This window comes from Nothoprocta perdicaria, unplaced genomic scaffold (assembly GCF_003342845.1).
Source record: "Nothoprocta perdicaria isolate Ctin4 unplaced genomic scaffold, notPer1 scaffold_35, whole genome shotgun sequence".
In the NCBI taxonomy this organism is placed as follows: Eukaryota; Metazoa; Chordata; class Aves; order Tinamiformes; family Tinamidae; genus Nothoprocta; species Nothoprocta perdicaria.
Window position 1 is genome coordinate 3,152,874 of NW_020455588.1, and position 17,371 is coordinate 3,170,244.

Sequence of the window (17,371 nt, forward strand, 5' to 3'; positions counted from 1 at the left end):
GCTGGCCGAGGTGTCGGCGCCGCCGGAGCAGGGGCAGCCCATGACGCAGCGCGCGCTGTCCGTGCTCGTGCTGGCCAGCGCCGCCCTCATCGTCTACTTCGTGATCCGCACCGTACGGTGAGCGGCGCGGGCCGCGGGGCGGGGGGGCGCAGGGTCCCGCGGAGAGGCGGCGGCGGCCCGGCCTGCAGCTCCCACCTCTCGTCCTGGTTACGAGGCCTCTCGCTAATGCTGTCTGGGAACAAGGCTGTGGTACCGTGGGGTACCCGAGGGAAAGGGCACAGCCTTTTACCTCACTGGAAACGGGTGAGGGAACCTGTGGGGGTCCTGTCAGCTCCCAGCTGCAGGTTTCAGGTCCTGAGTGGTCATGTGCAGAAGGCCAGAGGAGGTAAAAACTCCCCGAGAGCCAGGGCAGAGAACCTCTCATCCGCTGGATTGTTTTCCTGGGCGTTCCGCTGGGTAATGGGCAGCTGTTTGACACCAAACAGGGTCCTGTTCAGCACTGGAAAATGGAGTGTTGCCTTCCAGGTGCTAACATGGACAGCAGTGTAAAACCTCAGACGTATCTTGTTGTTTTGTGATACTTTTCATAAGAGATTGAGCCTTTAGGATGGATACATTCTTATCAACAACTTTCACAGAGAAAATCAGCTGTTCTTGATGTTGTGTTTGAGTTAGAATAAGGAAAAGGACTTAGGAAGTTTACTGATTCTGTGAGGCAGATGGACGTTTGTGTTGTGTTCAAGGTCGTAGCAGTGCTTTTTTTCTATGGTTGATAAAACCTTCATCTCTGAACACAAACTTAAATTCAAGGATGTTTTGTTTGTGTATATGTATAAAATTATAAAAACGCTGCTGTTTTAAGTACCAAAGTTGTACAAAACTTTGTTATCTGAGAGCAGAAGCAACATAATTCCTTCATGTTAATTCTGGTAAGCAAAATCCTAAACATGCATAGGGTCTGTTTTGCCATGATGTACGGTTTAACACTAGATATGAGATTGTCTGAAGTCTGAACTTGTGCAATGTGAAAACTCAGTGCTGTGAAATGTAGAGCAACTTTGCTCCTCAGCTGCTAAGTGAGAACTTAATCTGAACTACCTTTTATTGGGCTGTTTCTTCAAACAAACCAAACTCTCTTCAGAATTGTGTTAATTTGCCCATGAATTTTTGAAATATGCTTTTAATTCAACTATTTGAAGCCTTTTCAAACTTTTGGAATGAGCCTTTTGCAGAGCTAAAAACTCGAAAGGTTTTTTTTTCCTTCTTAATTATGAAAAGAATGATGCTAAAGTATCCATTCCGTTTGATGTGCCCTGCTAAGGTTATGAATGATCAAGTAAGTAGCTTAGCAGTTTATGGGATTAAATTGTAAAGTCCTGATGCTTCAGGCATTCACATGTTCAGTTTTAAGTGTATGTGTGATTTATTTTACTTAATAGTGTACAAAAATATCTCTCAACTGGCTGCCCATCCCTTCTGGATTTGATAACCTGGAGCTGCTTTTGTGCATTTTTCTGATTGGAAGTGCTTGATTTAAGCACTTAAGAGCAATCTGTACTAACCAGTGCCTATCACAAAGCTCTGTGGGTGTCCAGAGAGCCTTTTTGGAGAGATGTTTTGGGTTAAACCTTGAGTCTTTGTAAATCATATTCAAGAAGGTTGCTTAGTCAAGGTGAAGGATGTTGGAAGAAACTATCAAACGTTTGTTTTCCTCTTTTGCGTCTCTTGTGTGACATTGAGAGGGGAAAAAAGAACACTTTTCACCTCTGAAAAAGAAACTTCCCCAAGCTTGTACTTTCATGTTTTTAGGAAGTAAACTTTTTTTAGATTCCCAATTTTTCTATTGCAGATCACTTGCCATATTCTATATTTGTGGAGGAGCAAGTGTATGCCCTTAGTTCTTTAGTCTTTTTGGGATGATGGGAAAGCGCAAGTGTAGAAAACGGGGTGAAATGGCTGTATTATTTATTTATTTACTTTTTAGAGAATTGTTTAATTTGTCATGATAAGACAGACATCCAAAGTTTCAGTATGAATTATGTGTCATGGTTATAACTTAAATTTTTGAGGTTTATTTATTTATAACTTATTTATAGTGCACGTTAAAGGTCGATCATTGCCTTTTTTTTTTTAACGGATGTAAAACCTGTAGCTTGTGATTGGTTGCCTTGCACAGAAGAAAGATTCAGTTAACTTACCAAAAAATATTCTCAAAATTACTCCTTGACATTGGTATAGTTCATGATTCAGGAAGAATCGATTAAAAATTATGCTTTAAGAGGGTATGTGAATTAGCTATTTTGTAGTGAAAAACCTTCAGTAAGGAAGTTTCACTACACTGAGTTGTGTCTGGGACAGTTAAACCCTGGTGCTCTCCCACGGACCGTTACCAACCTCTTATATGATATATTTGCCACACTAAAAGCATTTCCCGAAAGTTATCCTTCTGCATGAAAGTCGTCTGTCTTTGAAACTGTTGACCAAAAATGGTAAGCATTTCACTTTTTTGAAGGGATGCGTTGACACATAAATAATATTTATGTTTATATTGAAGTGACTGGAAAGCTGCAATGCCCGTAGCAAGATTTTGTTTGAAGTCTCCGTGAATTGCACCAGGAGAGTCCTTGCACCTAGACAAGCTGGGCAATGTTCTGCTGTGTAAGTGACAATGGCTACAGGAAGATGTTATTATGTGGTAACACTTTTTAGGGTGAGGAGGGCTTTAGTATTAAGATACCCCTATGCAAAGCTTGCTGTTGTCAGTGAATATATCATATATCATGTGTGATATATGTGATCACATAATTATGATTGACATTCTACCTGTATTTTGTGTTTCCTGGTCAATCTTTTATTTGAGCAACTTAAGTGATTCTGTTAGAACAGGGCTGCTCCACTTGTTCAGGCTTTAAGGAAAGCCACTATTGGTAGATCTCGTAGAGCAAGACCCATCTAACAATGCAAAGTATGACTTTATTCCAGCCTTTTTAACACTTGGTTTATTTTCTGAATTTGCATGGTGGGTAGTAGAATGAGTAACTCCTGAAGCTTTTAGAAAGCAGTTACAGTCTAGATGTGGATGAACAGAACTGGCTTCACTGTCTGATTATTAACATTAAAAAGCTATCATATAAGAGAAGAAAATCAATCCTCTTTTTGTTTGGCTAGGTTTTTCTCTAACGCATGCAGTATTCTCTCTGGTACATTCTAGGGAGCGGAGTGGATTGTTTCAGTCTGCACTCCTTAACCTTGGTTTCCATAAATATTTGACCCATTTCACTTTGTATCACACTGAAGTAAGAATCCTTCTAAACTTCATTGACTGGAATAGACTTTGCCTCTTCTAACTTAAATAGTTAGAAGAATATTTTTACTCTGAAAATTCCCTATTTCCATGAGATGTAGATTGATGTGTTGATGCACAAAACTTGAAAGTTCAGTTCCTGGATAAGACTTTGTCTGAAAATGAAAGTTCCTTGACTTAAACCTATCTTATCCTCTTACATTTTGCTTTTAATGGCTCTCCTGCCACTGTTTGTATAGATGTTTTCAGTAGAGGTTTGAATTTGAGGCATTAATGAGCATTCAGAAATCTTATGGCTATGTAATTGAGAGTACATTATTTTACTGGAAACTTTGGAGTCTAAGCTGATGTCTAACTGAGTGAGAACCTTGAAGTTTCTGCCAATGGTCTTTTTTTGGAATTGTACTCACCCCCTTTCCTCTAAAACGGGGAAAGGCCACACCTTATTTAGACGTGAGTCTATCATAAGCATCTGTGCTATCCTTTTAGCTTCAATTTTTTGACTAGTCTGTAATTAGGAAGTTTTTGTATCGCCAGTAATTCTGTTACCAACTTTTCAAGGGCATTCATTTGAATCTAGAGATGTGGGACAATCCAGTGGTGATAATTGTGTTATTTGCAATACAGACTTTTGCTATCACTGACTTAAGGTTGTACTTAACTCACAGTAGCATTCTGCTTTTCACTGAATTGTGGAAAAAAATAGTAAGTTCTCTGGTGAGATTGACGGAAATATTTTGACTATACAAATAGCATGAAATGCCTGTCCTTCATTTACTCTTATATTTGTGTTCAAAATAGTTTGTAGTCTGTTAGAATATCTCAGAGTGACTATCGCCTAGTACTGATTGTGCAACTCCTAACTTTAGTAAATAACTGCCCCCCCTCCCATATATGAAATGTTGTTTCTGAAGGTTTTTTTATACACACTTTCTTCTTAGAATTTTAAAGTATTCTTGATACTTTGTAGTATACAACCCATTTTCTACTTTCAGGACTGAAGTCTAGATAAAGGAGAATAAATGGAAACAATTTGAGCTTGAATTAAAAGGTGAAATTTATGTGTCTGTCTGATTAGCTTTTCAACAGTAAAGTTAGGTACTTGAAATTCTGCTGCAGCACAGGACTGGCAGTCTAGCTTTTTACACAGCATTTATAGTCCCAAATCAGAGTTGAAGGTGGAGGAAATGAATATGATTATTTATATAGTATCTGAAGTTGGAAAACTGAGGAAAGGCTTGGATTTTATACTGTGCTCCATCTTAGGTCAGCTAGATATGCTTCTCAGTTCCAGAAGGAGATCTTATTTACTGGGATAAATGTTGTTGTGTGTCCTTCTGAAATTGCATTGATTTGTAAAGGTGAATGCTTCTGGACATATGTGAAAAGAAAATCCTTTAAGAGCAGGCATAATCTGAAACTGTGATTTGAAATCTCGTGCTGGTATCTCTTACAAGGCCATTAAAGTCCGGTCCCAGTGTGGGGCAGAGAGGAGACTTTCTTTACATAGTCCTCTCTTTGGTTATTACCTCCAAAGTGTCCAGCCTTCAAGTTCTTGAATGTTGTGAATACAATTCTAAGTCATCTAGCTTGAGTTTTTAAATTCTGCACTTGGAGATTCTAAAAGTAAGTTTTAGTTGCCGTGTTTCAGTGATTTTTAGCCCTAAATACCTAGCAGAAAGTTGTGTTTTAAAACAACTGTTTTTTTCCCCCAGTCTAATAGCTTTCACATAGCTGCTATTTTCTAAGTATACACTAGCTATAACTGTCTATAAACTGCCTATACTAGACTTTTTGTAGATCAGATGCCTTTGCATACTGTGGTGATGATCTGAGTTCCTGATTCACAAGGACTCGAGCAATGCATATTTGTTGCATACAGTAGTAGTTCTGCAAATGGATCTGCTCAGTGTGCATGGGATCATAGTCCAAATAGAGAAGCCACGGAATATACTAAGAAAAGCAGATGCAAAAAAAGTCATCTATGATAAGCACTGTGTGTTAATCTTAAAAACATAAATTACTTCATCTTCTCCAGTAATACTGACTGTACAACTTTATTCTTTCTCCAAAGTATGGAAAAATCTTCCTACAAATGAGAACATAAGTTTGGGTATGGCACTGTAAATAGCCAACAAATAGATATACGACCTGTTGGTTTCTTGTTTGCAGTAGTAGTGACCTTGATGGGCACTTGAATATCTGCTGGATGTTGCTATATTTTTCTTCAGTATGACTCGTGTTGGAAAAAGCTTATCCTGTCCGCAGTGAGTGTGTGTTTTTGTGGCAGGAATTTGTTCTGTTTCACACTTCAGGTCAGATTTTTAAATAAGTTGACATACAGTGTAAGAATACATTCATAGAAAATGCTATTAAATATCCTAAATAAATAGGATAAATAAATATCCTAAATAAATATTAGTGCTATTAATATAGGATATTTATGACCTTTTCTCTACAAAAGAGATGTTTGGGATTTGCAAATTAGGTGTGGTATACGCTGCTGCTATTTTTATATACTGTATGGATGATTTGACTCAATTATAAGTAATGAAACTTTTTATTATCACTTGTGAAGCCTTTTATAAGTATAAAGTTAAAACATGATGACAGCAATGGCTTGTTGCCTCTCTATTCAATTTCTGTATCTGATTTACATTTTCTTCCATAGAGAAGCATAAAACATCTAGAGAAGATGAAAAAATAGTTATCCTCATTCTCTGGGATCTCCAGGAAGTAGACCCTATGCATTTGCTTACCTGGCAATTGTCCTTATTTAGCAAGGGCCTATATAGCCATTTTGTATTCACTGTATACATTTGCAAGTGGCATTCTTGTTGGCCTTAGTCATTTCTTTTAAATTCTTGAACTCTAAATTTCACCTACGATACACACTTTACATATTTTATTTAAAAAAAAAAAAAAGATTGTCTGTATCAATATGTTTGGATTTTTAGGAAAGTTTTGCATTATTGGAGTAGAAAGTAACAATTTATAGAACTTAAATGTTGTAAAATATGTTTCAGGCTCAGAAGACGAAGCAGAAAAACACGAAGATATGGAGTTTTGGATACAAACATAGAGAACATGGAGCTGACTCCATTAGAACAAGATGATGAAGAGGATGATACAACACTATTTGATGCAAATCATCCTAGAAGGTATGTATGTAGAAGCTAAATAAACTTCTAGTAATAGAAGTGAAGGAATGTGGATGAGGTGCAGTTTCACTGAGAAAGCTCCTTGTATGCCTGTAGCTGGAGAAGGGCTGTTAAGATCCCTTGAATTTTAGATGGTCAGTGTAGTAATCAAGAAGACAGACTTAGTACTTCAGCTGCTCTTTATTTACTGCAGAATAGCATTTTTTTTTCCAGCATCCGAGTCCCTGAGAAATGGCAAGTAGAATATTTTTGTTCTAAATACAGTGTCCTTACTGCAGCTTATCTTGAAGTTCACTGCTAACTTCTACATTTCTTTTATCTTCTCAGTTTTTGTGTTCTCTCCTGCTAGTTCCAGAACATTGTTCTAATTTTCTTTGCTAAAATAATCAGCAGTTGAGAATGACCCTGCACTAAGTTTTAGCTTTAGCATTGCTGCACAGAGAAGTGTTCTTTTTGGGTTTTTTTGTGATTTTTTTTTTTTTTTTTTTTTTTTTTTCTGTCATGCTCTGAAGCTATCTATGTAGATACAGGGGAAAAAATGTTGTAGATAAGCTGCCCAGTTTAAATGCAACTTTCTTCTTAAGTTCTGAGTTTTCAGCTGCTTGAAAGCTTTGAATTGAGACAAGATGCTTTTGAACCCTTGTCAGCCCCTCTGGGCTTTGGAATTGCAATTCGAAATTAATAAAAATAAGTTTTCTTAATTAAGTAACTCCATTAGGCTGCACATATAGAGATAGCAGAATTCTGAAAATGCTGAGTACTACCAAAAATCTGAAGAGATACAATGATTAATCTTAATTTTGCTGGTCACAGTTGGCAAGTGACTCAACACTTCTTACTGTGAAATGAGTTAAATTCTCAAAGAAACAATGCAGCAAATGCAATGCATGGTGCTCCAAATGAATTGGAAGTAATGGAGTCAAAAGGCAGACTGTTCTGCTGATTATCTAAAATCAGCTCTTGGATGGCAATTCTGATACTTGAGGTGAAAGAAAGATTAAGTCGATTTTATATTCCCCTCTTTAGAGGGAATGTTTTAAATGATTTTGTTTGTTTTCACATATACTTGCTCAATCTGAATATTTTTTAAAAATAATTACTATTTCCTTAATCTCTCCCCTACACATTAAAAGAAGATAGCTGGTATATCATAACTTCCTGCGTGTTGAAGAGTCTTGTGACATTTATGGATACCTTTTGTCAATAATATTGTTCCAGTATAAATGATAAAATCATGCAATAGGTAATTGCTATGGTATATCTAGGAATTCCCCTGATGTCTTTTCTAGGTGTTGACTTCTCTTGTAATACAACATACTCAACAATATTGTGTTCCTGTTGTTAAGGCTTGAAGGAGCAGTATACCTAATTATGTTGCTGTTGAACAGTGTTTTATCTAAAGGATGCTATACCATTAGGAGATTAAATAGGTGTGTATGTATATCTATATACATAGTATGTTTTCTGCTGCAGTGAGTAGTATAGCAGTCTCCTGTATATAGATATTTTGGTTATGACTTTCAGTTTACTTTCAGAGATTTGGGGGTATTACATAAGCTTTCAAATACTGGCATGATAACAAGTGTCCTCCTAAGATCCATAATCTTAGATTGCAAGTTAAGCTTAATTCACATTTTGTGGATAAATCTAAAATACATAGCTTGAAGCATATTGTGTCTTAAGACAAACAGTCTTGTGTCTTAAGTCTTAAACAGTCTTAAGACAAACAGTCAATGCAGGACTGCATTGAAGTTCTTAACTATTTTGCTTATCAGTGGAGCAGAAAATACATCTGAAGGAGAAATAAAGTATCTTGGAAACTGATTCCCAATGGAGTAACTAGGAGCTGATGCTTTATCTTGGAGGTCACCTTAAAATTTGCCATATTTCTGTTCTAGTACAAATTTTTCCTGCATTGTGTCCAGTGACTGAGAGCGGATTTTAAACTGCACTTGTCATCAGTTTTGATATCCAAAAGAAAGTTCATGTTATGATGTAATATTATAGCTTGAAAAAACTGTCCGGTTTTCAGAATATTCAGGCTCCCTTTTAAGTACTGCAGAGAGTTGTTATTTAGTTTAGCTATAGCAAGCAATATGAAGATGTTTGAAAAAAAAATTATTGATCCAGTCTTTTCCAAAAATAGTCCTCTAAAATGCCATATAGTATAAGCAGTTCAGGTACATTAGCAGTGTTTCATCGCACTGGTACAGCTGCTGTCAGATAAATCAAGCATTTATGTTAATAGAAAGAAGTGGAAAAATTGGGAAGTGTGTAAATAAGGAACATTATCTCCTTACTGAAAGGGATTCTAAATACATTGTTTTTTAAAAAAACAAATATATGTATATGTTTCAGCTGGTGAAGCGAAATGTGATATATTGGTGTGAGTCATATCCCTGAAAAAGTGTGGCGGGGGAGTGGAATATGCTTGAGCATGTTACACCCTGGAGTAAATATATAAATTGATGTAACCTATAGCATAGGCATACCTTTACTTCTGACTTATGGGGCCATGAAAATGCCCAAACTTCTATGTGTTGTCTTGGAGAAGTGCTGGTAATGTCACCTTCTGACCGAAACTCTGCAAGAACGAGAATTGTGTCAGACTGCCTGTTAACATGTTCCTTTTGACTTACTGAGGAAAGCTGTCAAAGCAGAGCAGAATGTCTTCAAAAGAGAATAACCATAATGATGGAGAAATAAAATATTACTGTTTCAGGATAGCTCAAAAAGTGCTTAGGTGACTACCAAAACCATTATTTTGGTAGTAAGAGCTTGAGAAAAAAAGTACTTCTATTTGTGCTTAAAAAATTAAAAAATTAAAAAATTTAAAAAAAAAAAAAAGAAAGAATGCACTTGGCCATGTAATACTGAGAGCTTGCTGTGTTCTCCTGCATAGCAGGAAGCTCTCAGTTTTCCAAAATATTTTTTATATTTAAACAGTGTTTTTGTTTTGAGGAAAGAGGTGCTGGCCAACATCAGTCCTTCCCACAGACAACAGAGTGAGCTGCTGGCTGAATTGCTGTCCAAAACCATACACAGTGAAGGCATGGAAAGAGAAGCTTGGAAAAATCATATTTGGATGTGTATTTTTTTCCATGTTAATTTCTTCCCCTTATTGTAACTAAATCTTTTGCAAATTCATACTTTTAGCCATCTGCATTAAAGCTCAATAGTCTGTCTTCATATTATTGCCCAGGCAAAACGACCAAAGGGAGCTCAAAATGCATAAGGACTCGAACACGATGAGGACAACTCGATGATAATGATACTTAGATATTCTCAGTAGATGTTAAGCTTTGTCCTGATGTCTGCAAAGATTCAAAGCATTTTTTAAAGATAACATTATGTAGTCAGGCTTAGAGCGGCTAATCAGAGAAATAGCAAGAGGGTCCTTGCTTACTGAGTTCAGTCCCTTTCTGTCATAGGCAACCAGGGTTGCAATTTTGCTTAACAACTGTCAAGAATGAGCTTGCTCAGTTCCTGAGTTGCTTGTCCCCATCGCTCATAATAGAAGGCATTTCAAAAACTAACTGCACTCACAGAAAATTAAACTTCTAATCTATGTTCTCTGGTCAGTTTATATGCATTTGTTACACATAACAGCTTATATAAGTATTGTTTTATATACTGATGGTTGTCTTTTTTTATATACTGAGAGTTGTCTTTTTTTCCTTTTTACTCTATGACCTGTTTATATACTGCAGTAGTATCTACCCTGTTTTCACCTTTCCTGGCTAGACCAAGATTTTTATTTATTTATATAAGGTGATAACTGTACAGTACTGTCTGTTAGAGGTGTCTGTAGGCCAACTTTGAGATAGTTGCAAAGTCTATATGACTCTTTACAAGGTTGAGCAGAGATGCTGGCTTCTTTCCTAAAACAAGTATAGCAGTATCCAGTATATTGTGCTTATACAGTTTATTACTTTCAGCTTTGCTGCTGTTTCTTTCAGAGCTTTATGAAATATCATAACTGTGATTTTACACAGGTGACTTGAATGAAGTGTTGCACCTTTACTTTTTTTGTCTTAAACTTCAGTCTTTAAAAGTATTTGCAAAAGTTTCGTTTGTAACAGGACATTTCAGATGATTGCATATGTTTCTTCTGTTGCAGATAAGTACGTGCCTTTCAGTGAAAGAACTTAATCATGAAACCAGAGAAAGAGACTGCTTCATAGGAGGAGTAAGAACCAAATAGCAAGAGGGTATGGAAACTGAGGGAATAATTTAAGTTGTATATATTATGTCATCCTTGATTTGTTGCAATAAATACTGTACCAATTTGTTGTACCTTTTTGTATATATATGTATAGAATTCTAAATATAAAGCCTAAGGAGCAAGTGTGCACTAAAATCAAAACCTATTTGAAAGTGAGATTACTTTAAAACAGGGTATTTTTTGCTTGTTCTCAATCTTGTATGCCATAGGTGTGGTATACACTTTTTTCTACAGTAACCTAGAATGTTAACCAACTTTTTGCCAATGTAAAATTGTAAGTAAACCTAAGTGGCGTAGCCTCTGTGAACTCTGTGAACTTGATTAGTTGAGGAGATGCTTTACCCTTTACAAACGAAAAGCCAGACTACTGCCTCTTGTGTTTTTTTAAGAACTAAATTAACATATTGTATGGAAACTAAGTGTACAAATAAAAATGTTTACAATGTTCCTAGCATTTAGTGTCATACTTTATAATTTATAAATTTATAAATTAAGGATATAACTGTTATGATCTTGTTACAGTAATGCAGCAGCACACCTCTGCTTTTAAATTAGCTGTGTTCAGAGTGCTCTCTTCAACTGGCATGGACAGGTAGGTGTTGCACCACTGACTCCAGGATGCTACTGGTGTTTGCCACGTGTTGTCAGTGTTCAGTCCTTGGTCAGTGTAGAGCCCAAGCCTTCCTGTGAACAGCTTTGCTCTTGTTTTAAGATGTAGAACAAATAATGCACTTCTGCTAGAACTCTAAAATCAAAAAAGTGACATCAGAAGTGGCTGTTAATGTGAGGTGTGTGATTAAGACTTATCTTAATGCAGCTGTCATCCAGTTATGGATTTTTAGCTATCACCGGTATTTATTCCTCACTTACTGTTTGTGACCAGAGTAGGAATGCTTATTTCTCTCTGAAGCCATTTCTACAATGACAAGTAGTCTGCTATAAAGATATTTTTAGTCCTATAGCAGCTGCTTAATACCAGTGGTGACCCTGTGGATTTACTAAAATATACTCATTTGCCCTAGTAGAAGCTCAGCTGAGGTCTGAATTTCCTCTGAACTCAGGCGATGCCAAAGCAGCCTCCCAAGGTAATATTCATCTACAGTTTGCCCTTCCCTTCCCTGCTGGGAACTGTATTATCTTTGCAGTAGACCTGAGACTATATTTGTGTTTGCTCCTATTTTTATAAAGAAAACAACTCCTTCTCAGGTTTAGCTGAGGAATCAAGATATGTTGTCAAGAATACCTGTGGCTTAGGCTCCAGGTGAGAGTGAGTGGGCAACAAAAAGGTTCTGTAATAGAAGGGAAAGCAAAGCTGTTCCTGTCTAAGGTTGGCTGTCAGCGTCAAAGCTAAACATAGACTTTCTTAGAATTTTTTTTCTAGCTAGATCAAACTTATGAACCCTTGTACTAAAGAGCTTGTGTTTCTGGCTTCCTACAGTTAGTTGTTACAATCCTATATAATGTTTTCAGGCTTTAAGCTGAGAGTATCCCAAGGAGCAGTTGTGTGCTAGTGATTGATACTTGATCTGTTTATTCTGTGGAAGCAGTAGAAATACAGATGCTCATGCATTGCCTGCAAGCAAATCTAGATATTTTCCTGAAGGGGGGCAGCAGGGGGAGAAAAAAAATTAAATTTCAAAGCAAGGTGCATTTGGGGATGTGGGGGGGAAGTGTGTATTACTTGTTTTGATGCCTCCAAATCATAAGGATCTATTTTCTAGGATAGGCAGCCCCAAGCAAGTTTTCCAGCTGTGTTAAGTAGACACAGCTTTGTTCTTTGATATGCCTGAAACTGGCCCATCTTGCAAACTTTCTCAGCATTGCCCAAACTATATGTAATTAATGAACTGAAATGGCACTGATTGCTTTTGCAGGCATAAAATCTATCATGTGCTAGTGTAATCTCCCTTGAATTCTTAACTTCTGGAAATCTGCTCTGAACTGTGTTCAGCTCCTGTTGAGAAAACTGGGTGTGGTTAAAATGCTTGAAAGACTTCAGGAAAAAATGCTGATAAAAGATTACTATGAACTTGACCATATCAAAGCTACCAGGGAGTATCTGTTATTGTGCTGTTGTGTGTATTTTTTCCCTTCATAAATGGAAATTCAAGACAACATGTACAGGAATCCATGTGTCCGGACAGATTCCTTACCAAATCTCAGCAAATGAGTTTGGTGAATCTAACTGATAATGAACTGATTTGGGAGTGGGAATTCCAGGGGGTCAGGAAAGAGCCAGGAAAGCACTGTAATCTGTGCTGACTGAAAGCATGCTTGGCTCTCAAGAGAGGTGCCAAGCTGCTGCTTAGGCTTATGCTGCTGCTTGCTGCAAACTTCTTGTCATGCTACTGCTGATGCTGGTGTTAGAAGTTGCTAACTACTCAACCGCTGTAGAAGTGACCCAGATCTCTCCAGAGCGCTGTGCTCTGATCTGACTTTTGCCTGAATTTCCCTTCTCTCCATTTGTAATAGCTCAAAGGGACTGCTATCTGTTTAATTTCTGTCTTGAAGCATTCTGATCATAACGCACAGCAAGATGAGAACATTTCTTAAAGACACTGTCAGCATGGGAATTTATTGGCAGGTACAAGGGAAGCTCTTAATCACGGTATCTTTTGAATCTGTGTTTACATGCACTCTCCAATGCGTAGTGAAAGTGCTAATTTTGTAGACAGTATCAACAAAGCCTTCAGAATAGCAGATGCTAACAGCAGTATGCTTTGCACAGTATGTGGCTAGGACAAAGTCGCGGGTCAAATCCAAAATTTATGCCAAAGGTCAGTTGGAACTGTTATTTCAGAGCTAGGCATTTTGATCTATTTTCTCCCCTCACGTGTCATTCTCTTTAATAGAAACAGGTTCATTCATTAGTGTTTAAGAAAGTGTTCGTTAAAAAATGAAATAATACACAGTTAGCTTTTATATGCCTTTGTGTCTATACACACACACACACATGCACTCGGATTTGCAAAGTTTCAGTTCAATAAATATCCAACTCAGTTGCCTCTTGTACATTGTATCATGTTTGCCCTAATCTTACTGTCTTGAACCTGCTTTGGCCACTGTCCAAGAGAAGATACTTGACTAGATGGATTCAGACCAGCTGTAGCTGTTCTTACTGATTCTGATGAAAAGTCTAAAGGTGCCTCATCATTCCAAACACAGAAAACAGTTCATGATAGCATCTGTTAAACCTACAGCTCCAAAGAAGAGCAAACGTACATATGTATACTGGATGCTATTCTTGAACTTTCAAGGATGAAATTTCTTTGGGTAAGTTAGAGAAAAATCTCCTTCAAATTTTAACCCTTCTAAGAGGTTGGTATTTTTCTTTCGAAGTTTGATCTGTATATAATCTTATAGTAGTGGTAAGTCTATTACACTTAAGCTTTAGTGAATGCTGGAAAGAGCTTGGCTCCTTTGCAGCACTGTCACATCTTGTCAGAGCCCCCTCAATCCTTTCCTAGTAGTCTTATATTGCAGCTGCAATCTGTTTCATTCTTTTCTTCTGGAAATGAACCATTTTGGTCCACACCAAAAGTTCACTTTTGCCCAAAAGTGAAAGCAATATTAAAACTAATCTAAAGTATGTAAGGGCACGTATTAAAAGAATGTATGTAATATCAGTGTAGCTATGCTGTTGCTATTATTCTCATCCTTATCTCTGTCATTTTTTTTAATTAGAAAAACTGAAATGCAATAGGATGCCTGCACGCTCTGTTCTTACCATGTGGCAGGTAGCACAAGGTAACAAGCATGTGAACTACCCCTAGAGCATTGCACTGAATGTCTTTATTCAAAGGGGGTTTCAGCAGGATATAGCTTAGCTTGGGAACTTTTATGACACTTGTGAATTATTAATAATACTTATAAAATATTGTTTTGTATGATATCCAGAGATATGGTATTGGGGACCATGCAAAGAAACCAAGCTTGGAATGAGCCAACTTGAATGCTGAGGGCTCTTAATCCGCATCAGCTCTGTGTTGTGTCTGGCCCAGCGTGCCCTGTTTCTTATCTAAGCCAGCTTATTGGGTTAGATCCAGTGCCTTCGTGATGCCTTGCTTCATGGCACACAAGGTGCCTTTTCAGACAGCAGTAGTTCCTGAAGAATAAGTAGCCCTTTTTATTCTGCTGCAGCCACATTTGGCCTTCATCGCTTGCTCATCCTGCTTTGAGTCTTGCTGCAGCAGTTCCCATCTGCCAAAAAATTCAGAGGCTGACATTTGCCTGTAGGCAGGCTCCTTGCCCAGAGGAGGCAGGAGGAGGCAGTCAGAACTGCTGCTGATCAGCAGCTCGCTGTTTGGGACCTTCAGCATGATCTCACCCGTTTGCATTTGATTCATCTTCTGAAGTTTACAGCTATAAGAAGAGATACAACCTCTTTCCGACCTCCAGTATCCCAAATGAAAGAAAACAATGCTAGACAGCATATTTTCTACTTTAATGTGTTCTTTCTGAATAGTTGTTTTATTGGTTTGGGGCCTTAGATTTTAGAGCAGCATCAGAAACATCCAGGGATGGAAAAGAAATATGCAGAAAATAATGTCTTAAATTAAATACAAATAGTTAAAAGTACGTCTGCACCTGAATTTTCTTCAACCCAAGCAGAGAGATGACGGCATTGGGACAGGCACTATTGTTTCCTTGAGCTGGACTGATAGCAGGGCTTGCTTGCTTCTGATGCCTCAGTTCCAGTGGTGTAAGGTCCAGGCTAACATGACCCACGCTACCTTAGCTCCAGTGTGCAGTATAGAGTTTTATCTAAGAGGTCTTTAGCCTCCTGGATGTAAATAGCACAGCCTGATTGAAATTTTAATTGATTATCTGACAACTGTAGTTGTTGTCTTATGAAAAAAAATCCATAAATTGACTTGTTTTGATGTATGTTTCAAGAAAATGAGAGCTAAAGTAGAATTATGCCAATAAGCTGATTAAAATCTACTGTTCTTTATTTTGTTATTTGAATATGAATTATGTTATGAATTAGTACCTCTGAAGATGGTTTCCTCAGTTTATTACACTGTGGGTGTAGTGCTGTCCATTTGCATGGCTAGATAACATACAAAACTGCAAACCAAATTGCTTGTAATATACTGTATGCTTTTAGATTAAATTTAAAAATCCTGGTATTAGATTCAGTTCTGTCTTCCTTCTCAAAATGTTGAAAAAGATCAAAATTCTGATTAAAAAGTGCAGGACTTAAAGAATGTTTTTATTTCTGTTACAAAGTCATAGACTTTAGCCACACAGTTCTTCCAGAATAGAATTTTAGGATTGAAAATTCAGGCCACTTACCGTTGCAGTTGTCACTGTTACGTCAGCTCAACAGTGCTTCGAGTACAAGGGATATTATCAGACTCTGTAGGAAAGCCATTCTGCTCAGTGCTTCTCATGCCCAAACATGAGGCTCTCTTTGAATACAAAATTTTAGAGCTCCATCCTGTTGAAACATCTGGGATCACCCTTTGTCCCTTGTTCATGCAGTTCTCTAGTGAGCAATGCTCAGTGTGTGTTTAGCTCTTGACCAACAGCGTTGGCTGATCAACAGTTGACAACTGGTATCTTGACCAGGTTGGCCTGTCTTGATCCTTGATGTTCATGCCCCCAATGTCCTTAGCACATCCTTCAGGATGTCAGCATATCCCAGAGATCCACGTGGTGGTTTAATCATAGACCGTGTGGGAGTATGCACTGAAATCCTAAAGTCCCTCAAAAAATAAAAACCTGCAGTAAAAGCAGGACATGCCAAGCCCCTGAGGTGTAAGAACGCCTCTTTTCTGCCTCACTTACAGAATCACAAACAGATTAAGGTTGGCAGAAACCCCTGGAGATTCACCTGGTCCAACCCTTTCAGTTATTGATTACTTATACATGGGAATTGGATGGAGATGCAGACCAGAAGGTTGTAAGCCTTTCGACAGCCATGAAAGTAAGGGGAAGGTGATGTATTACGTAGATACCATTTATAGCTGGCCTTGGATCATGTTGGTTTATGAAACAGGTAATTAATTACCTTTTGCTGGACTGTGTGCAGTTAACTATATTCATATTCCTTTTCTCTCCCCCTCTCATCACCTCTTCCTCAAAAAATTCACCTATTTTCAGAGTGTAATAGGCACTTGCAAGGAAGCCTGTCCTTTCCAACAGGTAGTCTCTTGCAGAGGATCAGTGCCAACATCTCGAAGTCATGTTATGCCCTATGTTTGCAGAAGCGAGGAGGGCAGACAGGTAAATTTGTTATGGCTGACTGGTAGCATCAGCTGCAGAAGTGACAGTGATGGGGTCTTTGCGGCAAAAGAGAGATTTCTGCTTGGGAAACAGGCATGTTTTAGTGAGCACAACCTGGCTGTTGATGTATCTGCAGCGGGGATGTGAAGGAGCTGCTTGAACGTGGATGCAAGGCTTTTGATGGGCTAAGGGAGAAGAGTAACAGCTATAAAGCCACATAGGAAGATGATTGTTGGAATAAACATGCACAAAGCTCTGCCTCTCCATAGGCATGGTCAAGACAATATTCAAGGTCACTGTTGGCTGAATGCGGTCTGGTCATTGCAGTGTGCACTCTTGCTGCAGCCATGGGGCTGGAGGGGTTTGCTGTCCCTCTGAGATACTGCAGAGCATGAGATGGACCATGGTCATCTGCCAACATAGAAGGCAGGGCCAGTTTGTGCAGAGCTG

The 17,371-nt window shown here is 38.0% G+C and overlaps 1 protein-coding gene across 1 annotated transcript; it reads left to right on the forward strand.

The window, feature by feature from the left end:
* Position 1: 1 nt before the first annotated feature.
* Positions 2 to 11,076, forward strand: FAM174A (family with sequence similarity 174 member A; the record flags this gene model as incomplete). Its single annotated transcript, XM_026044101.1, has 3 exons — positions 2 to 117; positions 6,331 to 6,465; positions 10,586 to 11,076. Coding segments are annotated over 3 exons (255 nt in total), but the record flags the coding sequence as incomplete, so codon positions are not given.
* Between the last annotated feature and the right edge of the window lie 6,295 nt (positions 11,077 to 17,371).